Below are 26,139 nucleotides of genomic sequence, written 5' to 3' on the forward strand. Positions count from 1 at the left end.
AGCTGCCTTCACATGATATGCGATTCGCTTCTCGCTCACCACCATGTTGGGCGCAGAGCCTTGTGGTGAAAACAGTCAGTTAAGTTATACAGTATTTTTATTGTTAGTGCCCCTGCTAGCTTGCGCAGCTTAGCACAGCTGAGGCAACAAGAGGGGATGGACTGTTGGAGGAGATTAGAGAGCAAAGAAGATACTATTTACAGTTGTTGAGGGTCTTATACTATATAGCATGAGAATGTCTTGTTCAACAGTTTATTAAGGTCTTATTAAATACTACTTAAATTCTCAAGTAACGTAAAAGTGCCTCAAATTGATCTTATGTGCAGTACTTGATTGAAAACTGATACTATTAACTTTCGGTTTATGATTAATAGAAATGTATGTCTAATATAGGATTGGTTCCTCAATTAAGAATAGGGAGGTCAATGATTTGTCGGGATGCCACATCTTTTATTGGTTGACATGATTGTTTAGGAGGCCGCGGCGGCATCAGTGTGGGAGTGAGAGTGAGTTTTGGTGCTCAGAACATGTGAGATTTACAGACACTACAGTGTGACGGCCGCCACAACAATCCGCTCTCTCTGTGTGACGCAGACAATGGTAGGACTGTTCAACCACAGACGTACAAGTGTCCCAGCCATCTGTCTGCATGCCCCCACAGTACAAACATTGTGCTACACACACACACACACACACACACACACACACACACACACACACACACACACACACACACACTTTGGGGGTCAAGCTACCCTAAACGACAGGCCTTGAGCAGATGTCCGTCAACCCTCCCAGTCCAGTTAATTAAGCAGCATCACAAACAGAAAGCACACACACACACACACACACACACACACACACACACACACACACACACACACACACACACACACACACACACACACACACACACACACACAGACTGGCACAATACTGAACATGCCTGCAGCCGGACAGTCCAACGGCTGTTTAACCTAAAGAGAAGAAGGAGGGATAGCCACAAAGATAGCCAGTATGTGTATGTCTGTGTGTGTGTGTGTGTGTGTGTGTGTGTGTGTGTGTGTGTGTGTGTGTGTGTGTGTGTGTGTGTGTGTGTGTGTGTGTCAAAGTGAAAAGTTAGTGATGATTATGAGGCATCAGCTTTGGTTTTGTCACTGCTGCTCTGAACACTTACAATATTGATGGAATAGTTTAAGGTTTTAATTGTATTTGATAGATTTGGATCAATGCTACTAACTAGTAGCCTTTTTATTCACTTAGTGGATAAGTCCTAACTGGCAATGACTGCTAACACAGTGCGTAGAGAGAGGTAGAGAGAGCAGCGGATGCATGATCATTGCCAACACAAAAGTCACTTTAGGTTGGCAGTAGAAATGAAATGCTACGATGGGTCAGATTAACAGTGTTGTCTGTTCTTTGTTGTCTCTGGGTCAAGCAAACGCCTTTATCTATCTCTTTTGAGTCCACACGTGTTATTGAGCCGCTACAGATCTCCAGTGGCATTTGAGCTGCCCGTAGCAGACTGTAAACCTTTAAGCAATATTAAAGCAATTTACTGACATTTTCTATTTCCAAATACTCATTAGAGCCATCACCCAGTATCGATGTGTGTGTGTGTGTGTGTGTGTGTGTGTGTGTGTGTGTGTGTGTGTGTGTGTGTGTGTGTGTGTGTGTGTGTGTGTGTGTGTGTGTGTGTGTGTGTGTGTGTGTGTGTGTGTGTGTGTGTGTGTGTGTGTGTGTGTGTGTGTTGCCGGGCTGGCAGCCTCTGGTTGACTGTGGCATCATATCAGCGCTGGTAAAGGGCCTCAGTGTTTCTCCCTCCATTGTGATCCCAGCAGGCAGTGGGGTGAAGTGATGGATTGTGTGATCCGATGAAGCGTGCTGTTATCAGAGGCTTCAGCTCCGGTCATAAAGCTGACATCATCCCATTGCCTCAGTGTAGAGCGGCATGATGCGCAGCAGCAGCTCAGTCGGGACGGAAATCACTGCAAGGCCTGTGTTGTTAATGATCAAAGCCTTGTTCTTCCTTTGTTTATTAGGTTTGGTTGTAATTCACCCAAACCACTGTTTCATGTAGAAGGAAGGACATTTAGAGACTTCAATCAAAAACATGAGGATTTGAGATTAGACTGCTCTGAGACTTGATTTAATTCAGGTTTTTATATTATTCTGTAAAATAATATTGAAGACAGCAGTAGACAGCCACACAGTGTGGATGTGTATTATTAATCCTGTTTACTGAAAGGATGTGGTACAAAAAAGAAAAAAGAGAAAGAGGTATTAACACAGCTGTGAAAGGAAAATGTTTGTGTTTCAGTTACTTGAATCTTTACTTCAGTTTAAACCTTATTAATTTTTTGAGAAAAGGCCTTGCATATCCGTTATCCTCACAAATGCTCAAAGCAAAACCTGGATTTGAAAATTGAGTTAAGTGGGTTGAAAGGTCTTGCAGGTTTGTGAGATGTTAATCATTATAATTTTCAGACCCCATTGACAACATAGAAACTACAGGCTTTTTCCAATCTGTTGGGATTCATGTGAAGAAGAACTGACATCTTCCACATTTCAGATAACAGCCTAAACTCAATGTGGCTAGCATTTACATCTCAGCATATGATTCAGAGGAATACAATAACATCACAGCTGCAACTCCGTATCTGTGCTGCTCTGCTGGAGAGAAACAAGACATGGACAGTCAGGCCGAAGCCAAACGTTTTACTGTCAGCTGTTTCCTGAAGTGGACCTGTTGTGCCCTCTACTGGTGAAGAGCAGAAATTGTGTTAGGCCCCATTCAAAAATATAAAATATAATGTTTAAATATAATCCAATTATGTAATAAAATATTATGAATATAGCTGAAATGGGCTGCTTAATTGTTGGTTTGCTTTTGTTATTTTTAGTATATTACTTATACTTATATTGAGTTATATACTATATTACTTCAACTCAATACTTTTTAACTTGTATTTAACTTTAGATTTGAATGCATGACTTTTACTGAACATTGTGATACTACTACTTTTACTGAAGTACAAGATCTGAGTATTTATTTTCTACTTACACGGTCTATAGTGCCATTAGAGCCATTTTTATTAGTCTTGTTATCACATTTGCTTTGATAACGTGTACCCTTTTACTTTGTTCTGTCCTGTTCTTGCTGCCTGCCTGTTTCTAAACTCAGCGTTAAGCAAACACTTTGGCCAGGCTGCTCTTCATCTCACCAAAATCCCACTGGTGTTAGTAATTCCCCTTTACTTTAAGGTACATTTAACTGTATCTTATATCTCTATCTGAGATACATGTACTGTTGTTCTCATTTGGTTTTACAGAGCCCTTACACACAGGAGTACTTTAGTCATTTTCTTGAGTTAAATACAACTTAGACAGCAAAATAGATTTTCTTTACAGCTCGGGGGTTACATTTAGACCAAAAAACACTTTTACACTCGTTTCATATTAATGAGTGTATCATAATGAGTTCTTACTATATTGAAATCCTTCTTTTATATCTTAAAAACTGTCATACTGTACTGTTGTGACACAGAGGACAGGGTTGGCAGCTCTGACAGTGATACTCTTTCATTCCTAACACAGTGAATCCCTACCGATAAAGAATATTTTGAAAGGAATGCTTTTATATTAATCTCATTATTTAGAAAGAGTAAAAACTGGATGCTAGAGTAGAGAGATTGGAGGGGCTGCATGTGGCCCAGGTGGTGATGGCCATCCAACTCCCCGAACGACCCACTGACAGCTCTGCTTTGCAAAGGAAGCCCTGGAACAGATGGTTGCTTCGTATGAAATAAAGACAACAACCTTTAGAAAAATACACATTTAAAGCTTCCTGCAGTGAAACCAGAACATGTGTGTGATTTTACAGAAAGCAACATGCAGCATATTAAGGCTCTGCAATATATTGAAAAATGTTTAAGTAATGTTTTGGGGACACAAGTCAATATAATCCCTTTGTATGGAAATCACAAGATGAACGCTACCCATGATTCATCAATATGTACTGACTTCTATCTCAAGGAGCACCTAAGGTCAGCTGCAGACTTTCATGTGAAATTTGAAAGAAAGTTTACAATTTGTTTCTGATTCACGAAAAGAAAAATCTCCCTAATGACCAAGTGGCTGTCAGAACTAGTTTGAATGCTTTCCATCAACTGACCTGAAAAATATGCCGTTGGAAAAAGGACACAAAAAGGAAATTACCCCTCATTTCAGATTTTCTATTAATTTTTCAGAATCTAGGCGGTTTCACATTAAAGATGTTCGATGCAATCATGAACTGCAGCAACGTTTTTAAAGCACTTTCACCAGCCTGTGATTTGAGAAAATAATTATGTTTAAAAAGCATACAGTATTCATGCAATTTTGACAACTGAAAATAAACCCTACGACTCAGATTTTCCTCAAACTTTCCCCCCTGATGGCGCAGTGAGACGTTCAGACCAAAGATTTCTTGCTTTTAAGGCTCCATTATTACAAATGCAAAATATTCAGGATGCACCACTTTGTCTATACACCCACACAGAAATATCCTTTAAAAATGTTATATAATTCAGTAATTTAAAAACAGATACAGTTCTCTATCTTCAAACCATTTGGGATTAATGAATGGTATAATGAAAGAAACATACATTTTATATGAAAACATACAGAACATTTTGAGGGTTATATTAAAATTCACTGAATAGAGACAAACCTAGAAGGCAAAATTGAAATTCCCTCTGATTTAAGTTTCTGCCTTAATCTACCACACACACACACACACATACCATGTATACATTACTTCAGGGGACATTACATTGACTTACATGCTTTTCCTGGAGACTTATCCTAACCTTAACCACCAACACATGCATAACCCTAACCAAGTCTTCACCCTAAAATGAATGATTCCCCTTATGTGGACCTCCATTTTGTCCCCATAAGGGAAGCCAGGCCCCACACGTGACTGTGTAAAAAGATTTAGGTCCCCACAAGGATGGTAATGCTAGGCCACACACTCACACGCACACACACGTAGAGTTATGAGATCTAGTAATTTATGGAAGATCATTATCGAGAGAACTGTTGAGGAAAATCAATCTGCACAGAGAGTTCCCGGGGCAGATTGGTAACAGCTTGAGAACGAGTACAGCAGTGTTGGATAAAACACTGTAGATATGAAACCCTTCAAAATAACAGTGACTACCAAGAAAATCTGGATTTCAAATTCAAACCTTGAGCAGCTCTTAAATTATGATTTCTTGTTTTTGCACCAATTCTATCCTCTTTGGCATTACTGTAAATAAATTATGGAATTATTGAAAAACTCCCTTAAATAGATTTTCATTGGAGCTGTTTGATGAGTGTTGCTGTGTGTGCAGCCTGTTAAAAAATTAAAATAATTGCACAAAGTTCAGGTTTTAAAATAATGGGTCGGAGGTCAGAATCGTCTTTTGAATGTGACATGGTTTGGCTTTTTTTTATTCTGTAAAAAATAGTCAAATATAAAACAACTGAGTTACACATTCACTGTGATGGTATTGATGTGCCTGCATTAAACCCAGAGTCTCTTTTTCATCTGCAAAGTCAATATTGAACATTTGTATTCACTGTTATTCATTTGTACATCCAGAAGGTTTATTATGAGGTGGGGTGCATCAGGTATCTCATGGCAGCTCTTCACTCACATTTTGAACATTTTACTGAGTGTACTACAGGAATATTATACAGATTTTCCCTTATTTATATGAATTTTTTCATCACTAAATATGCAATTGAAGTATGCACTAAAAACATTGATGTTTTTTTGGCTGGATGTGTTTAATGGGCTGTTACTTAATGGTGTGATGCATTTCGCCTCCACAGTCTGATGATGCCTGGCTGCATCAGAGACGGTGGAGAGAGCTTTTGTTGACATCAATGAATTATTCAGCATTGCAAAACATGCATTGAGGCACGATTAGACATCAGCAGAACGGAGGAGCAAGAGAAAGAAAACTTCCAGAGACAAAGGAAGCAACATGCACACTTACAAAATATGATGTATTCCCTATAGTAAAAAAGCTCAGTGAAAGCCTACTGTATGTGAGCCTGAAAAGTTCATTACGTTTCAGTAATGAGAGAAACCTTCTGAAACCACCTGAGTAAGGTCTATCATATTTATGGTCAACAATTTTTAGTTTTTTGTACTGAATTTGCCGAACCATTTTCCTATTTTCTTTTGGAAAGTTTGACATATGCATGCCAATTATGTGTAATAAATGTTTGTGTGAGAGAGTCTGAGTGATGTGTGTTAGGAAACAATATGTTCCCAACTCTTATCTAAATATAATATCCATGATTGTGATTTATCTTCAGCTGAATCATTTTGACAGAAACCTGTAACTATATCCAGCAGAGGTCTCCCCTGTTAATATAGTAGATGCTGACTGTTGGAGAAATATTTTTGATAAAAAGGTAATCCCTAAAATTAAAGTTTATTTTAGTGTTTGTCGCAGCAATTCTACACGGAAATAGCAGCAAACAGGTGAGAAACTAAATAAATATGCTGTTTTTGTAGTCTCTTTTTATTCAACTTTACACAGATGAGAGTGGAGCTGCATTCGTGATGTCATGTTATATGTTAACGACAAAACCTTTTTGTAAGAGAAAGAGGGGTTACGATGTTTATTAGTCTATAGGAGGATGCTAGAATGTGGAGAATTGGGGAACAGGGTGAAAAGGTCAACTCTCATTTCACTGTGAGCTCAGTTGTGAATGTTGTGAACAGTTTCAAGTCCCCACATTTAAAACAGTTTATGGGGTTTGGACAAAAAAAAACATAATGTCTCCAAGTAGGCTGTGAAGAATTCTGTAAAAGTCGGAGGAATGAAATAGGAAAATCTCCTAACATGAAGAACTCAGTAAATACTTCACACACATTTCCAAATCAAAAGCTAAGCCACACTTTTGCTTTATTTTACAGCATACTGTAAGAGTGATTTTATCTCATAGAATCAGAAATATATCAAATCCAAATGTATCATTTGTCGGTCCTCATATGCCAACACTTTATAACTACGACCTAAGCCTATTTTTGTATTTGAGATTTAGACTTTGCACTTCATCATTTTCACAAAGATTGTGGAAATCAACTGATAACTTTATCATTTTGAGTTTTAATATTGTGTACGTGTTACCAGCTACATTGTAAATGTCTGGTTATATTTGGTTTACCATGAGCATTGTTTTGTCTGTCCTTAGCCCTCTAACATCTCATCAATTTTCCTGGCATGAATGGGCTTCCAAAGGTTACACTTACAGTAAAACAGTCTATGGTGGTGTAAAGTAAATACCGGTAAGTAGATTTACTCAAATACTCTACTTAAGTACAATGTTTAGAGACCTGTACTTTACTATGAGTATTGTAATCTTCTACTTTGTACTTCTACTCCCAGTACAATTCAGAGGTTAATATTGTACTTTTATTCCACTACATTTATTTAGTAGGCATATCTTTAGTTACTTTGCAGATTTATTTTAATGATGTGAAATACAAGCTACACTGCAGTATACAACGTTAGATACATCTATATCGAAACATATCATATATATTATTCTGAAGTGGGCCAATCTGCTAAATGAGTACTTTTACTTTTGGTACTTTAAGTGTATTTTGATTCTAATACTTTTGTACTTCTACTTGAGTAACCTTTTGATTGCAGGGCTTTTACTTGTAACAGAGTATTCCTACACTCTGGTACTTCTGCTTTTACTTAAGTACACAAGCAGTTCTGTCATCTAAAAAGTCTATAACTAAAACTCAGTCAGACACACGTGTAGTCCAGTTTTGCAAATCTGTGTGAAACCAGCCATGTTGTAGGATGTCCTTGTAACAGTCATTTAATACTCCCCCCCATCTTGAACATCCTTTTTGAGAGTGTGCAGGAAGCAGAGAGAGCAGCCCCCCTGAGAGACGGAATGAGAGAAAACGACAGTCTACGAAAGAAGCAAGACTCCTTCCCCAGCAATAACAACAACTCCACCTTTAATGTGGTGTGTGGAGGCTCGTGGGAGGGCATACACGTGATTTAAATCCGGTGAGGCGCTTTCGGTTTGTCGGTGAGGAGGAAGACGGAGATGGGGAGCGAGTCTGTCCGTCAGGTGAGAGTGATTGATTTAAAACTCTGTCACGGTGTTTTTGCAGCGAATAAACTGCATTCCTGACTTTATCGGAGCCTTTGCCAGAAACAAACAAATTGGGCACCGCTTTGTGTTCTCAAATTGCGCCGAGCATTGTGCCTGATGTGGATTAATGAGGTCAGTAAAAACCCACATCAGCAGGTAGATATCTTCACTAGCTTTGTCTGGAGGGAATATGGTGTGAGTGTTGGTGTAGGAGCAGACCGGTGGAGGATCACCTGTAGAGCCAAACAATGACTGTAGTGAGGGAGCTTACTGCTGTTGTGTTAAGGTGTGTAGTCTACAGTTTATGACACATTAAGCAGATGATTTATGATATAAAGCCCTGAAGCGGTGATTCATAATCATGTGGAGGTAATTAAAAGTCAAACTGAACAATCTACTGTTTAAATGTTTAATATTGTGAGCCTAGAGACCAACAAATCCTATATAAAACCTTATTTTACAAACACGTTTTTTTTTTAATATAAACGTATATTTATAACAAAGTTTAGAGCAAAGTATTTTATATTTTTGGTAATACACTTTCTTAAACTCTCCTACATCCTTCAGATTTTTTGCTGTTTGGTTGGCAGTATTTTTAGACTAATGATTTAAGCCCAGATATAGTCTACAATATCCTCCCCCTGCCCCTTAAAACTAAAAAGTACAATCTTAATGTATGGCAATAACATGCATTTCTATTACATTTTACTTGTTAGACGCTTTTATCCAAAGCGACTTACATACTCAATACTGTGGACAATCCCCACAGGAACAATTTTGGGGTGAGGTTTCTTGCCCAGGGACACAACGACATGCTGACTGTATCCCCCTGATCCGATCACCAATGCACTAACCCACTGTGCCACACGCCTCCATTACTACATTACAGTATTACATTACCATGAATCCCACAGTTTTTCTTTGGGATGACCCCACCTGTAGCTGTTGTTGTTAGGCATCGACCTTGCAGTTAGGGTCAGGACTGCCAATCAGTCAGGGAACAGGTAACTATGCGTTTGCATGTAATCGTAGCTTTTTCATGTACCTTGCGTCCATTTGGAGCATTGAATGAGGTGTCCAAGCACCTTCTTTGGAATTAAATGTAGGGGAAGTGTGTTTTTAAAAGGAATTGTTGCTACAGCCTGCAGGAACGATACCTTATTCAAGTATAGACTCACTTGAATGCTACTTAGGGCCGGTCTTTTCAAGAAAAGCAGTAGGACTTATAGAAATGTGTCTGCACATGTGTCTCAAGTGACCAATTGTAATCAGATCTCACTTCTCCGCTCTATAAGTAAACACAAATGTGAACCATTTTCATTTGCAAAGACCAAATGTGTTGGTGTAATCAACCAGCGAGAGCACTTCCTGTGCGTAATCTTCTAGAAGAAGAAATAATCAAAACAATACAGCCCGGGTCTATTCCTCTGCATGTTCTAAGCCAATTAAAGCGGCAAAGATATTTTTGAAACGCTGGTAATAAAGCTCTATGAGCTTTAGCAATTTTTTGATGTGGACAAAGTCAGCTTTAACAATTTAAGAATCACCTGAAGATTGGAAAAGGGAGGAACAAAAGGATAGCCTTAATGACATATTTTGTGTTGAGTTACATTTTACACATTAAGACACATCAAGTCAAAAGCTCCCAGACCACATCGGCAAGGTGTTTGAGTTATTGGTTTACAATGTGTCTTGGTGGTCATTTATTCTTGTATTTAGCACTGTCCAATAGGATTGAGCCATTAAGAAAAAATATCAAATTGCTCATATTCTGACTGATATTACATTTTATTCACAAAAAGCAGCCTGTAGAAGTCTATATAAGTATTTTTTAACACTGAACATTTGACTTACTTACTGTTACTATGTTCGTCAGACAGTTGGGGACTATGGCCTGTTTATGCTTGAATTTAAATTGACTTCACTTTATTTGACTGCTACATAAAGAGCATGTCTGAGAAAAGCTATAAAGATGCTGCTTCAGGCTTTTGGTTGCTGCACCATCATCTTTACAGGCTGCACGCCAAGTTTAGAGGCCTTTGTAAATACCACAAGTAAAGACAAGAATGTAGACAACTTCACTGTTTGGTGTCAGTCTTCAGTGTGCGCTGCTAAAACACAATATCTCGTCATTCTCCGGCTCGTCTCTTGTATTTGTTGTACATTTTGTGTACAACGTGTGTCATCCAACTGTAATTGCTTTCATTTATTTCTGTCAGACTGTCACCAGCGTGTCATGATATGCACAGCAGTGAGGTTAATTTCTGCTCATTCCCATTAAGAGTTAATTGGTTATACTCTCGACAGATTGAATTTAGTATAGCTGGTGTTCGGTCGGCTAGAAATGGAAAGCACTCTCATCACAATGTTAACTTTGTCACAGAAGTCTTTGAGATTCCTCATCTACATTCCTTTAAGCCGGTTTTCCTTTATCACAGGACCAACCATCTTCTTTTGTAATCCACTTTATCAAGTAGTAGCATGCACTTAAAAAAGTATTGAATTTTCAGTGTGGGGTTGATAGGCACAGGAACGCATGGTGGAAATTGCCCAGAGCTGATTATACGGGGGAAAATGTGGCGTCTTGTAAAACCAGAAAATTACATAATTACTGTAATTCCTCGAAAGCATTTTTTTCCAACTATCTAATTTCTCTAACTGTATAGTCTATACTAAAAGTCACCAGCAGAGTTTTATTGACGTCATTTTCTTTTAGAAGAAATTGGTACATTGGTACTAAAATGTCTGTCAGCTCTTAAGTTTGGATAACTAAAGAAATGATAGAAATATTTTTGAAAATACAAGTAAACATTAAAATTAAGGCTAACATTGTTTTCATGTTTTAAGATCTAAATAAATAATGATATATAGCATCTGTAAATCAAGTAAAACATAGTAAAAACTAAATTGAGCTTATATCACATCACTAGGATGGGCGATAGAAAATACTATTTACGCAGAAACCATTAAAATGTCTTAGAATAAAAAAGAGTCATAGCCCATATTTGAGAAGCAGAAAACACATTTTTGATATATTTATTTTTGCTTGATGAATGAATCATCTTAAATCAACATTATTCGAATTCATTTAAAAACCATGCCGGGATGGCAATAGCAATAAACAAAGCACATATAGCATGATGGGGCTTTACGTGGATAACTCACCTAAAACTAAAGCCCCAGGTGTAGTAATGCCCTGTGACTGAACCTTGACCCCAGGTAACCCCTCCCACCTGTCAACTTTGAATTGCCCACAGCCACATGAGTCCTCCCCCTCTCCTCCCCCCTCTCTCTCTCTCTCTCTCTCTCTCTGTTCTCCTGTGCATGTCTTGACATGCCATGAAACACCAAGAGAGGGAGGAGACAAAAAAACCCAAACAGGAAAAACCGGAGAGCATGAGAAACGGAGAGATGGAGAGAAGGAGGTGTGAGGTATGAACGGAGGGTTGTAAAGAGCTGAGGGCGTGAGAAAGGAAAAGAGAATTTCATGCTGAAGTTGCAGGGATCGATGCCTACAATCTTAAGAAAAGCGGGACAGAAACTAGGTAGGGGAAATGTTGCAGCTGTAATTGGAAGACGGAGGACACTCAGTCAGAGGAGGGGTGAGATAGTGTGTCATTATATCTGTGAAAAACATGCTGTCAGTTTCTTCTTTGACTCATTCCTTTTCCCTCTTTCTGATTTCTGACTTCACAGCTCCACGATCTCCAGGAATTAATATACGGTGTTAACCATGGATCCTCTTCTTCCCTTTGGCGTTTCATTCCCTGCAACAAGAAGATCATGACAAATCCAAAAAGAGGAAATCAAGAGGTACATCATTAGCCAACTTCAAAATTCTCTGACTTCACTTCTCGTCAGAATTACACCTCAAGACTTTCAGGAGAGGAACAGCCACTGATAACAATCTCCTGATGCAATACTTTTGGGAACTGTCAGTGTGAGGAAAACCCCCCTATCTGTCACAAAACAGAGGTGTCAACACCTGCAGAAAAACCCAAGAGTCGGAGTACATTTTACTGGAAGAGCATGGGACTAGGAGTTCAGAGCAGTGAGTTGTTGCCTGGAAGTCAAACCCCCAGGAACAAATGAGTAGCAGTGGATTTGGCAGCAGCCCTAGCCTGCTCCAGGGCCGGCGTTTCTACTGCCGGGAATGGGCCCTGGAGAAGCTGCGGCACAGCCTGGACGCTCGCTCTGTGCCGGGGCAGCCGCCGGGGGTGCTGGTGACGGGGGTCCCTGGGGCTGGGAAGACCGCCCTGTGCACCGAGGTGGTGTGGCCCACCTCGAGAGTAGGGGTGGCCGTTGGGCTGGCCCCCCGCTGCCTGGCCTCGCACTTCTGCCAGCGGGAGGACCAGAGGAGCACGGTGCTGTGGAAGTTCGTCCAGGGCCTGGTGGAGCAGCTGAGGGCCTCCCCGCTTCTCCCTGCTGGGTACAAAGAGAGCCTCAACAGCCCCTCTGTAGCCTCCTCTCTGGAGCCCATCAACTGCCAAAAAGACCCTGATGACACCTTCAAGAGGTTTGTAGCACTTTTAAAAAACAATCACATTTAATACAATTGTCAAAGTATTTTATAGTGACAGGCACATGCTTGACCTGAAGAGGGTAATTCTTTATTGAGGCAGATTTTAAGCAATGTATAAGTTTACCAAATAAGAGGAAGAGAAAAGTTAAGCAAAGTTAAAAGGAAGCCTGAAACCCATCCAGGAACTCGGCATGTGTCTGCATGTTCAAGAGCTAACCCATTGCAGCTCAACGCAGCAACATGTATCTGAGGGGAAACCAAGTGTTTTATATAACATGTTGAAAACCTGTACCACAAGTTTTTCTGTTTAGCAAATAGTAAGATTCACCATTTAATTGTTGTGAACATAAACATTCAATGTTTTTTGTCATTTTAAATGAGACAAACACTGTCATAAGAATAAAATCTGGCCTGTCGCCAACCAGACAAGCTTTGATTTGAGACCAAAGACAAATTTAAGACCCTTTTTTCGTGTTTAAAGTGTAGCATATTGCTCATAAATTTGGCATTTGTAACCAAAACTTCTGTCAGGTAATTTGATCCTGCAGCCAGGTAATTTGATCCTGAGGGATTAATGAACTAACACACAGGCAGCTCCTGCTCATGTTGTGGGAAAAAGATCCATGAAAGCATTTAGATTGCATCTATTCTAGTACAAACATAGGTGATTATCTGCAGGTGTTTAGACTGTCAACAGACACAAAGTGGAAAAGTAAGTGGAAAAGCCATCTGACCATTGCTTATGCAAAGAGAGTCCGTCACAGGAAAAAGACGGTAGCGGCTATTCTTCTTCCTCTTATATTTATTTCTCCTCTCATAATGCAGCCCATTCACAGCACACACAATGGGTCTCCAGTGTGAATGAATGCTACAGTGTTATTTACGACACAACTTCCTTTCAGAGAGGGGAAAAAAAAGAACAAAGAGGTGAAAAATGCCTCCAGTACCCCAGTCTGCTTCTCAGCACCAGTCAGCGAGGTCACCCTCCTCTCCAAGACTTTTTCACTCTCTCCCGGTGTGTTTGCTCTGCGATGAGCCTGAGCCCTTTACTCTCCCCCTGTGTTTGCTTACCTCTGGTGTGAAGTACCGAGCTAGATTCCTCATTCCCCTCAGACTGGCTAACAGCCAGACTCTGTTTGTGTTTGGAGCACTTGTGAGGGAAAGTAGCTGCGGGCGAAACATTGCCATGTGAGAACAGCCGTTGACAAACTGTTGAAACATGGGCCTGTTTGGCAGCGAGAGAACCAGATGGCAGCCGGCTGAAGTCAGAAAGTCAAACTATGGCGCTCTGTCTGAACCCTTTCGACAGTTTGATTTAAAGTTCAGTTGGTCTATTCCTGTCAATTACATTCATCGTAACAGAAAGACTGGATGTGTTAATGATTGATAGTACATGTAGTTTGGTTCACTTGGCCCGGCAAAAAGTATCCATAGTCGCCTCTTACTGTAGGTCTGCCTTGTTTCAAGTTCTCAATCTAATTACAAAGTTAACAAGAGGAGTGGGAAGAAGTATATAGTTTGTTAACATTAGTAAAAGTAGAATTATGATGGTCTAAAATACTTCATTACAAGTAAAAGTGTTGAACTCAAGTTACTTAAGTAAACGTACACAAGTATTATCAGCAAATGTACTGTCTTTATTATACTGAATTGCTCCTCACAGTGTTTTGTTATTATAGAATATCAGATAATAATGTCAGCAGATTTAAAGGTCCCATTTCTACTGATCATAATTCCATTGTTGAGGTCTACTAGAATAGATTTATATTGTGCAATTTTCCAAACTCGCATTGGTTTCTCATACAGCATCTCTGTAAAGTATGTGTATTCTCTCTCTGTCCTACACGGCTTGCTGGAGCTCCTGCTCCCCCCCCCTCCCTGTGAGCCCACTTTGCTCTGATTGGTCAGCTTGCCCACTCTGTTCTGATGAGTCCACCACCGTTACGGTGGAACATCAGTGATTATGTGTTACAATGGCGTTAGCAACCAGAAAATGACACCAGTAAGGGGGTCTGGGTGCCGTGTTGGCGGGATGTTGCGCGGCTCGCTGCTGCGAGGAGCAGACAGTGTGAGCTGGGTTCATTTCCTGCTTGCTGCGTGGGATCTGCGAGACATCGCGAATGGACGCAGGAAGATGGGTGCAGCCCCCTCAGCACCCCCATCTGCAATGCTCCACTAGCAATTTAGAAAACTTTGTATTCTACTACGTAGATTAGTATTATAGTATTTTATCATATTAGGAGATTGTGTTGTAAAATATAGTACCATATTTCCATCTGAAATGTAGTGGATTAGAAGTATAGCATCAAATGGAAATACTTAACAAAGCATAAGAGTGTTAAAATTCTACTTAAGTAAATGTCATTAGTTACATTCCACTCCTGCTAGAGGGGTAAACATGTATAAATCATGTGGACTGACCCTTTCCTTGACATGCTTTACTTCAGTGGGCTTCACCACTCGGGACAAAGCTGATTACAAGCACTGTTCTTAGAGACTGCTACTGGACTTTATATGACATAATGACAAACAGGTAGAAACAGGGTGAAAAGCGTAGTAATGTTGTTAAATGGATAGTTTGTGTGGTTGCTACGTTTCACACGCTCTTTAATGAGGAGCTGCCAAATTACACACACACACACACACACACACACACACACACACACACACACACACACACACACACACACACACACACACACACACACAACAAACTGTGTGGCCGAAAAATCTGGGAAATCCCACACTCAAATGCTGCCATGCATACAAAAAAGATATATACATATATTTATATGTATACCAATCATATAGATAGTTTTCTTGAGGGTTAGTGTTTTAATTCATGGCAACCTCTCATAGCTACTATCATACAGTATTATCCTTTGCTTCGCCCACTTTTATTTTACACCACAAACTGTTGGAGTTATTTAATTTGAATTTATAAGTAGTAGTCTGCAGCTCATTGTTATTGCTGCCTATCTTGCCTTGGGCATTTTTTAAAAATGATGTTTTTATTTTGCCTGGTGAGGTTTAAACAAAAATGTGCTGAGAATACATGAACGGTGGCCTATTTTTATAATTGATTTAAGCTCCTGGTATCAGCTCAGTAAGAAGACAGATTATTTATTAATGGTTGGACCTGATGTGAAACCAGGTTTGATTGTGTCATGTCACCTCACCGAGTTGAAATAAAGCTCAGGGTCAAAGGTCAGCCACATACCTGTGTACAGGACCATGTAGGTTGAGCAGAGCGGAAAAACATTAAGCAGTAATAAAAGGTTCATTACACTTCCTCCTCCGCAGACCTGAACGTGTGCCCGGTGAGGGAGTGTTTTGTTATCCCATGACTAAAGCAGACCGAGGTACTATAAGCTTGTTAGAAGTAGCCGGCACCCAGGGCAGGGTTTAAATCGTTTTTTAATTGCAGGATATGCTCAATGGTAAAAGCCAAGGCTATCATGTCCAAACGCAAAGAGATGATTCACACACACATTAAGGCTTGGTCTGCAAATATCTTGCAAAAAGGATTCTAGAATGATGTGAACCTCTGCAAAAGGAGAAGTTAACTGTTAATTTCCCTTACAGCGGATAATGTTTAATACTAAAACCAATATAAAAATTGATAATTTTATGATATACAACATTACCCCTTCAGGGGAAAATGAGATGTGCTTTTTCACACTTCCAATGTCATAATCGAGTCCTATTACTGTTTACGGCTAATGTATTCTAAACTTTTTATCATGCGTTATAAAGTGTCAGGATGAGCACCGTTTACCACCACTGTTGAATAAATTCCTGCAGTTTGCATTTATGTACGTGCACACAAATATATTCATTTTACCAGAGTTTAATTGGGGAGCTAACAGCACATTTGTGTGTTTCATAATTGTGACATTAGCTCAAATAGGGCAGATTTGTTGGATGCCTCATTTACCAAAATCTAATTATGGATGAGTAATTTCTGTGATGTTGAAATGTCACATCCCACTCCCTACGCTTATGTTAATCCTGAGAATGATCATTTGGTGTAGACTTCATCACATTTAGTAAATGATCCTTCTTCTAGTTACTGATTTAACTAGACAGGTTTCTTATTCATTCATTCGTCAAGCTTCTGAACTTGCCAGACTAAACTACACATGTAATGCGTCTCTGCCATTGTGGCTCTGTTCACAGATTGAAGGATCTCTTCCTGGTTTTACATAAACACCTCTGGCTGTTTCCTTCCTGGTTGCAACATATTCTCCAGTTACAAGATTAGAAACACTGCTTGATTTGCTATTAATAGGCACCAGAAATGCATACAAAATACCCACCGACTGTGCACAATTTTGAAGCTGAAATCATACCTTAACTCGGGTTTAAAGAAAACCTGTTTGGTCACTTAAGGTGACGGGGCCTTCTGGTCATTCCTAAATATAGGCATTTACACTAATGACAGCACACACACTGACATACACCCTGTGTTTGCGGCAGGGTAATTGACTTGGTGTTTAGCCTCTGTGTGACCCATTCTTACCACACTGCAGTCACAGGTTAATCACTGTTTGTCACCTTTTTAAAACAAGACCCCGGTCTGTATTTGCACTTCTGTCTCTGCTGAGCTGACACAGAATCAACCCACACCTGGTAAAATCGTAGATGCAGTGTAATGTTTATGTTTTTGCTTAATGACAGCATTTTTATTTTCACCCAATTGAAGATTCATGGACCAAAGTGTTGGGCTGACTGATCAATATTATCATTCCTTAAACTAACAAGTCCAAAAAATGTCTTTTTGTAAAAGTTAAAAACAAGAGTTTAAGTTTTATGGTCCACAACGCTAAATTATGCTGGTTCTCTGTAATCCAGTAACTACTACTTCACAAACCTCCCCTGGCTCAGTTTAAACACAGGTCTGGCACTGCTTGGATGTGTTAGAACAGGGTGAACATAGGTAGCTATAATGACTATTTCTACTGTACAGTTACCATTACATTATCATAGTTGTCAGATATTTTTTTTCTCTTTAGCTCAGGCATATTTTCACACTAGTCACAGTAATTATGTGGAAGCATAAACTTTGTTCTTAACATTACCGGCGACTTCTCTTAAACAATTTGCACTTTCATTTAGAAGTTCAATAGCTCAGGGCTGTTGAATAAAGGATTTTATTTTCTTCAAATAAACTTGCCTTAGGGCTTAGTCTAAAGTCAGGAATTAAATAGGCTGGAGGTCCGAAAAACCTTTGATCTCTGTGCCCCTGCACAGAAAACCATGTAGGACCTTTTTCGTCGTTATTTCGATTTTTTTGTGTGTGTGTGTGTGTGTGTGTGTGTGTGTGTGTGTGTGTGTGTGTGTGTGTGTGTGTGTGTGTGTACACACAGGGTGGAGCAGGGCATTTCAGAAGTTCTTTTAACCTGAGTCACCATCAGATCAAAGCAGGGTGTGGGCGCTGACTCTTAAGGATTTAGATTTTTGAAAAGTGTAACATTGTTTCACCGTTTTGCATCATATTTATGAGTCCAATAACAGTAGAAGATACACCTTTTGCTGTTCTTATTCCCTGACGGCAGCTGCATTTCAATGTTAACAGGAGTTTAATGTTGTTTCTTCATTACCCTGTGTTTAAAGTGAATAACAGCATGCACAATTGGAATCATACTGACTGCTACTGTTGCCAATAAAAGCATTTTACTTTGGTAATATGTTTTGTGGTTGGATTGACTGACATTGTGAGATTGTTTGTAAAACAAATATCAAATTTATGACAAAAGCAAAAATGTCACAAACACTTTCATGCTATAAGTTGAATCATGGCACTTTAGGGCAAAATATCTGCCTGCATAAGGATCAAGTGATTTAATTGAGTTGACCTGCTGTGTATTTCTTGAAAGTAAATTCTGAACAGTACATTTCAAAGGCAAATAATGAATGTTACTTCAAACTCCCTCATCTTCCCAACAATGCTTTTTCTACATAGCCATCTTAAATGATCCCTTTCTTTGTGTCTTTAGAGCAGTGCTGGGGCCCCTGTTAGACCTTCCTCCTCCAGCCAAGACTCTGATGGTGTTGGTGGACTCCCTGGACGTAGGCTATGGGACAGGTGAAGAAGGTGCGAGGAGTAACTCCATTGCACAGCTCCTTGCTGCAAATACACACCTGCTGCCCAGCTGGCTGCTGCTGGTCTGCTCCATCCGCCGCAACAACAAGGCGCTGTGCAAGATGTTTTCAGGTGAGAAGAAAGCATTGCTCATCTGTGTTTTAAGATGTTATTTTGTTGTAAATGAGAGATTATAACAGACTGGATCATGAACTACCTCAGGCATCAATGTGGAGCATATTGGGCAGCAATTATTGGGCATTTAAATCAATGTTTCAGTTATTCAATTTGCCTTAACTAATTAGAAACACTAATTCAGTGGTTTTATGCCTCTGCTACAACAACTGTGGCCGAAGGCATCGCGTTTTGATCAAGGCCGATGGAATCTGTTGTGAACTCTACAGCTATACCTAAACAACATGGGGTGTTGTGTCGACAAAAAAGGAAAGAACAAAGTACCACAAGATGGTTATTACCTACACTATAAAAGAACCAACATAACACAATGGATGACTGATAAAGATCTGTATACTCTATGTATAGTATATGAACTATTTTGGGCTTAAATAAGCTGAACTACCTCTTTCTGTGTTGTAGGTTTTCGTAGGCTCTGTCTGGATGACCTCCGCAAACCCCCGCCCGTCCGGGACGTGCAGCAGTACATCCTCTGTCGGCTAGATGAAGATGCGACACTTCGCCGTCAGCTCACCCCTGACACGGCTGATATGCTGAATCTACTGCACATCAAGAGCGGTGGCTGCTTTCTATTCCTCGAGCGTGTGCTGGATGGTGTGGCAGGTGCCCTGGTGGGTCTTCGGGAGATCAGAGACATCCCCGGGACTCTGAATGGCCTCTACCTGTGGTTGTGCCAAAGACTGTTCCCCCGGGGGCTCTTCGTCTATGTCAGGCCTCTCCTCAATATCCTATTAGCTGCCCCGAGGCCCCTTACCCCTCAGCAGCTGTTTTCAGCAGCATGGACGCATGACACACTGCTCAGCCTCCAGGACTTCCAGAACAAGCTCCGAACCCTCGCACCTCTCCTGATCGATGGCCCTGGTGGCACCAAAATACTTTTTCATGCCAGCTTTGCTGAGTGGCTCACAGATGTTAAATATTGCACACAGAAGTACCTCTGTAGCACGAAAGAGGGTCACAGCATGCTCGCAATGGCTCTGACTTTGCAGGGACCTAATCTGGACAATGAGGACACTTGCCAGCTTGCCACACATTTAGTTTGCTCAGGTTACCATAAAGATAACCCCTCATTATTGGCACTGTGGATGCTGTGGACAGATGTGCCTGTTCTTACTTCTAGCGGTAGAAGTAGCCTCTCCTTAACCCAGCCTCCTGTTCTGGTCAGTCAAGAAGTCCTTCAACTGTTAATTAGGAGTGGGCTCGTCCCTGCAGCCTGTTTTTCAGATGCAGATACAAGTATTGGAGTTCATTGTACAGGTGAAGAGATAAGTAGTTTAAGACAGGCTTTTGAAAGGGATGTGTCTGTAAAGAAAATGCTAGGCAGTGAGGTAGCTGTACACCAGCCCGGTTCCACAGATGGACAGACCTTGCTTGCCAGTGCAGCCCAGGAGGGTTCTGCAAATGTAGTCGAACTTCTCCTGACATACAGATATGATCCACTGGTCAGTGACCAACAGGGTCAAACTCCACTGACTTTGGCTTCCAAGCAGGGTCATGTCAAAGTGTTGTCTGCTCTTTTGGAATGGACCAGGAACCAATGTCCAGAAAATGCAGTGCGGATGATGGAGCATGTCGACAATGAAGGCTGGACTGCCCTGCGCTCTGCGGCGTGGGGGGGCCACAGCGAGGCTGTCCGGCTTCTTCTGGATGCAGGGGCCGATGTAGATGGATGTGATGCTGAGGGCAGGACTGCTTTAAGAGCTGCTGCGTGGGGAGGACATGAGGAAATTGTCCTGACACTGCTGGACTATGGGGCACAGGTAGACAAAGCAGACAGCAAAGGTCGCACACCGCTAATTGCTGCTGCCTATATGGGGCATCAGGAAGCTGTGGAGATATTGCTGAACCACAATGCAAAAGTTAACTTGGCTGATGGAGATGGGCGCAGTGCTCTGTCAGTCGCTGCCCTCTGTGCCCCTACAGCAGCAGGGGTCAAAGGTTATGGGGAGGTAGCAAGTCTATTACTGGAGCGTGGAGCAGATCCAGGACACAGAGACCATGATGGAATGACACCATTGCTTCTTGCAGCCTATGAGGGCCATGACGATGTTGTTGAACTTCTGTTAGAAGCTGGTGCTGATGTAGATGAGACTGCTGGCCCTAGTGGCAACGTCTCCGCTGCAGCTGCTGTTACTCCCCTGCTGGCAGCCTCAGCAATGGGCCACATGAAGACAATATCACGGCTGCTTTTCTGGGGAGCAGCTGTGGATGCAATTGATTGTGAAGGAAGGACAGCACTCTGCCTAGCAGCAGCGAGAGGCAGCTTTGAGGTTGTCCGCGCCCTGCTGGACCGAGGCCTGGACGAGAACCACAAGGATGACCTTGGCTGGACTCCACTGCACGCTGCAGCCTGTGAAGGCCATCGGGCTGTGTGTGCTGCTTTGACAGAGAGAGGCAGCATGGCACGGGTTGGAGAGATGGATATTGAAGGACGAACCCCTCTCATACTGGCTGCCCAGGAAGGTCACTGGAGCACTGTCAGGCTGTTGTTGGACAGACGTTCTCCTATTGACCACAGGGCGTACGATGGACATTCTGCCTTGAGTGCCGCCGTCCTGGAGGGCCATACTGATGTTGCGGAACTGCTTATGAGAAGAGGGGCCGATACCGATGTTCGGGATGCAGAAGGAAGGCCTCTGCTCTACCTCCTGGTGTTGGAGGATCGCCTTGAAAAGGCAACTCTCCTAATAGAGAAAGGTGGGGTCCCGCTTGAGTCCCGAGACTCTGAGGGACGTACAGCACTGCATGTTGCTTCCTGGCAGGGGTGTGTGGAGATGGTAGACTTACTGTTAAAGCATGGGGCAAACCCCAATGCACAGGATACAGAGGGGAGACCACCAATGCATTCGGTGGCTTGGACAGGACATGCTGAAGTAGGACGTCGTCTCCTTGAAGCCACTGGTGTTGATATAGACCTGACTTGTCACCAGAGGGCAACAGCTCTGAGCATCGCAGCACAGGTGGGGCAGGCAAATATTGTTGGAATGCTTCTGGAAAGAGGTGCAAATCCCAATCACATGGATAAATACGGCCGCAGTCCAGTCAAAGTCGCTGGGAAATACGGGCACTTTAAAATTGTCAGGTTATTGGAGAACTACGGAGCCAAACCATATGTAGGCATGTATTCAAACTCTAGTAATGCATCCCCTGTAAAACCTAACCAGATCCTTTATTCAGACATGTTGGAAAGTAATGGAGTTGAATTCACCGCTGCTACCTCCCTCTCCTCAATATCTTCCCCTGGTTCCACAGCAGAGCGATTCCACTCAATGCACAGCTCCCAAACCTCATCTACTGGACACTCTCGGGCCACGATGCAGACGGTGCCAGCTGACAGCCTCAGCTTTATTCAGCAGATCCAACAGCACTCCCTTCCCCGCTGTCGTAGTCGTCCCTCCACCCTCCCCCCACCAGGGAGCTCAGGCATGGGTAGCATCCATGGAAGCATCCACAAGCATTCTAAAGGCAGCCCTCCTACCACTGTTTGCACAGTCGCTGCCAAGATGCACAACTGTGAACTGACTCAGAAAGGCTTGTCGTCTGGACTTGAATATCACGACAAAATGAACAAACAAAACTCAAACTTAATAAAAGCTGACGGGACTGTTTACGATGGGGGCAAATGGCACTCAGTAATGGCTTCCCTTGGGATAAGGCCAGGGCAAGATAGCCCCAAAAACCGAGAGAGTTCTCCTCTGGGGTACCCTTATATGTTACAGAGACCACTGCAAGGGGAAGCTTGGGATTCTATACCCCAGAAAAACATTTTGTCACCTGCTTGCTACAGTTTTACCACAGACCCACCTTGTAGTGCCTTGCCTGAAGACGGTATGGTCGATATGACAACCACAGACCCGCAGCTTAATCTGAAACGGGCCATCAAACTGCAGTTTGAGGGTCCTACCAGTGCAGCCTTATATAAGAGAGAGACACCCCTGTGACTGGTGCTCCACAACAGAGACTAAGTTGGTTTTTGCTACACTGTCTTCACAAACTCTTTTATTTAACTGTTTTTTAGTCTGGTTTTAGTTATTGTTGCAACAATTAGATCATCAACAGTAAGGTTTAAAGAAATGAATTTGACAAGTAAAAATTCCAAATATTCTGGTCCATCTCCAATGTGAGGATTTGCTACTTTTTTCTTTTTTTTTTGTTATTTTAAATTATTTTATTAGCGTCGTCATTTTTTTATTTTAAATATATAGTTGGCGGATCAATTGATAATTCAAGAAATCCTTAGTTACAGCCTCAGTGTGGGTATATACAGCTTATTTTACGGTTCCAAAACAAAAATAGAAGTGTAATGTTTGGTTTAAGTTGGACTTTTTTGCTGTTCAAAGAAAAAGCAGTTTCCACTGTATTCAATTACTTCCTTGGTTCAGCGGGAGAGATCTCGCTCCCAACCTCTTCAAAAATCCAGAGGAAGAAACAACCGAATGACAAAGCTTACATTCCTGCCTTTCCGTTGACTGTTGTTTATGTTGAGCAGGGCTCTCAGATCAAGCTTATTTATTTGAAGTGTGAAGCATATATGTTCATTTTCAACGTTGACCTCATTCAACAATCCATATTTTTAAACAGAAAAGTTAAGGTTGAGTTATGTTAAATACATTTTTGCAAGTAACGATAAGCACTAAATTAACTTGTTTAAGAGCATGCTTGTGGCCTTGATCTTTTTTAAAGCCTTGGATATTTACTTTTAACTGGCCGTGGCCCTCTATAGGTCCATTGCTGACAACCAAAAACAGTTTGCATAAAGAGCAAGCCCACCAAAGTCTAACCCATTGCAGGGTTTATGATACAAACTAAAAAAGACAGCCAAGTGTACTGAACAAACTTGGCTCCCTCACAGTATCTGTGTCTGTGAGCAAGCAGGAAGGAAAGTGAAAATTGGACCAAAAAAACTGAGGGAGGATGTGGGAGGATGGTTGATTTCAAACTTGTTTGTCGACTAAAAACGTTTCTAGTACTTTATCATTTTTGTTGGATTCATATTTGATTACCTTCATTCATTAAAGTGGCAAGTGGTGCCATAAAATTGTCTAACTCTTTCCTGTCTGCCTTTTCTTTGTGAGTATATGTGTCATGTTGCATATTATGCACTTGAGCGTCCCTCAAACCTTCTGATGTTGAAGCATCACGTAGAGATGAAAGTCTGGCAGTGTGCTGATGGTGGCCACCTGGGAGTTTAAAATCAACCACTTATCCTCAATTTTAGTGATATTTTCTGAATCTTTTTATGATACATTTCTGAATTGCCATTTTCCATGTGTGCTTTCAGGATAAAGGACAGATGTGCACTTTTTTCATTCCGATATTTTCCCAAATGAAGATCTTCTAGAGGAACTTTATCGTTAACACTTGCATTGAACTTACAGTAAGGGCATGGGTTATGGCTAGAAAGGATCCGTCTAGTGTAAATATGACGTCACGTTCTCGTTGTAACTCTCGTTGTAATCGGAGCGGTTCGGAAACACATCTACAGCAGTAACATGATGCAACATACACATTAATGCAGCAGCAATATTAATAGAGAAACATCAGACATAATAGTAAAACACTGAAAGGGAACATTTTATTGCACCAGGAGCTATCTTGGGACTTTTACTGCGACAACGTTGACTTGCCTGTGAATAAAAAAATAAACCATAGTGTTGGTGATCTACAGTGTTGTCATTCTTTCTTTGAACACGCAGCAAGACCGCTAACACCCTATTATCAAGCCAATCACACTCCTGTCATTGACATAATTAATAGATACGTTTAGCTTCTCACCATCATTTGCTGTGGCTAACTATGTTAACGATCGTAACTGAAAGGTGCCTGCCAATACGTAAACATTTCAGCCACGTGACATTCAGCCAAACTCTCACGAGAGTTTTACACTAGACGGATCCCTTTCTAGTCATATTACCAAGGGGCACCATAAGCGTCAGCCTTCTTGCACATTAGCATTGAGTAATGAGTAGATTATCTTAGTATCAGATATTTGTCCTTCGTTCAATTTTACGACAATGACCCGATGAACTATATTCTCAGCAGGTTCAAATCTCTTCCTTTACCTTAAGCTCTTAAAACAACTTATATTGGGCGTTTCAAAATGGAGGACACCTTCCCTCTTCATAGCCCCTAAGCCCAGAGCCGGACCGACTCCATTAAGCCGACCATACAGCGGCTTAGGGGCCCCGCAGCCACTAAGGGGCCTCCCTAAGCAAGAAAAACATCATTTTTTTAAATATATATATACAAAGAAAAACAGTACACCAGTGCGTGATAAGTAACGTTTAACTAATTGTGTTAATATGCGTAGATTGCCTACTCTCAAAGTCATGTATTATATTATTGAGTCAATAATATAATACATTAACCGTGCTTTACCTAAACCTCATCATGACACAAGAGANGCTACGTTGACGTTACTTTGAATCGCGGGGGTAAGCTAAACCGTTAGCAAGTAGCTATAGCTAGCCAGATATATTAAATAAACACTTTGTCATACAGGCTAAATGTAATGTTTTTTGGCATTACCTGTTGATTTCAAAGAAAGCTCTCTGGGAAATGTAGACTTACTGTTCGACATGAAGCTAGAAGCTACCTTACAGTATACAGTTGATCCTGAGTCCTGTCAGTTAAAGTGTTTCACAGTTAGCTTAGCTAAGCATCAACCTAGCACTGAAATATATGGATTCTATGTGACAGTATTTCTGAGAAAAGTCAGCTGAAATGGTGACATAGTTGCCACTGCTTTACATGTCAACAGCATGTTTGAACGTATTTGCAGCAGTAAATGTGGCTGTTTGGCCACTGACGTTGCCATAACAACACCTGCATTTAAATGTGCAACCTCTTTTTGTGACAGATTTTTGCAAGAAATTATAATTCTTCTGAATGATATTCCTATTGACAGCTAGTTTCTATGTGAACATTATGAGATGGACAGCCAGAGAGAATAAATGAAAAACAGTTATGAAATACTATATGACAAAACAAGAATACAGTTTAAGTGATTTGTAAAATATCCATAAAGAAAAATCTGTTTACAGTTCTGTTTCATATGGGCGTTGAGAGATGTATCCATAGATCTCTTAATTTTGCTCTCAAAGTGCACCAGATTGATGCTTTTAACTTCAATATTTTAAAAAAAATCTTCCCGGGGGAGCATGCCCCCGGACCC

The 26,139-nt window shown here is 41.1% G+C and overlaps 1 protein-coding gene across 3 annotated transcripts; it reads left to right on the plus strand.

Moving 5' to 3' along the window:
• Nucleotides 1-8,091: 8,091 nt before the first annotated feature.
• ankrd50l (ankyrin repeat domain 50-like) lies at nucleotides 8,092-24,420 on the plus strand. Of its 3 annotated transcripts, none has more exons than XM_010774485.1 (4): nucleotides 8,092-8,139; nucleotides 11,860-12,679; nucleotides 18,685-18,902; nucleotides 19,368-24,420. In XM_010774485.1, exons 2-4 carry the CDS (start codon nucleotides 12,252-12,254, stop codon nucleotides 22,904-22,906), a joined length of 4,185 nt encoding a protein of 1,394 aa, XP_010772787.1. In that variant the 5' UTR covers nucleotides 8,092-8,139; nucleotides 11,860-12,251; the 3' UTR covers nucleotides 22,907-24,420. The 3 variants fall into 3 exon arrangements, with proteins under 3 accessions (XP_010772787.1, XP_010772785.1, XP_010772786.1); XM_010774483.1 differs by lacking the exon at nucleotides 8,092-8,139 and adding an exon at nucleotides 11,599-11,765; XM_010774484.1 differs by lacking the exon at nucleotides 8,092-8,139 and adding an exon at nucleotides 11,599-11,708.
• Nucleotides 24,421-26,139: the final 1,719 nt, after the last annotated feature.

The sequence above is a fragment of the Notothenia coriiceps genome, unplaced genomic scaffold (assembly GCF_000735185.1).
Source record: "Notothenia coriiceps isolate Sejong01 unplaced genomic scaffold, NC01 NC01_scaffold00014021, whole genome shotgun sequence".
Classification (NCBI taxonomy): Eukaryota; Metazoa; Chordata; class Actinopteri; order Perciformes; family Nototheniidae; genus Notothenia; species Notothenia coriiceps.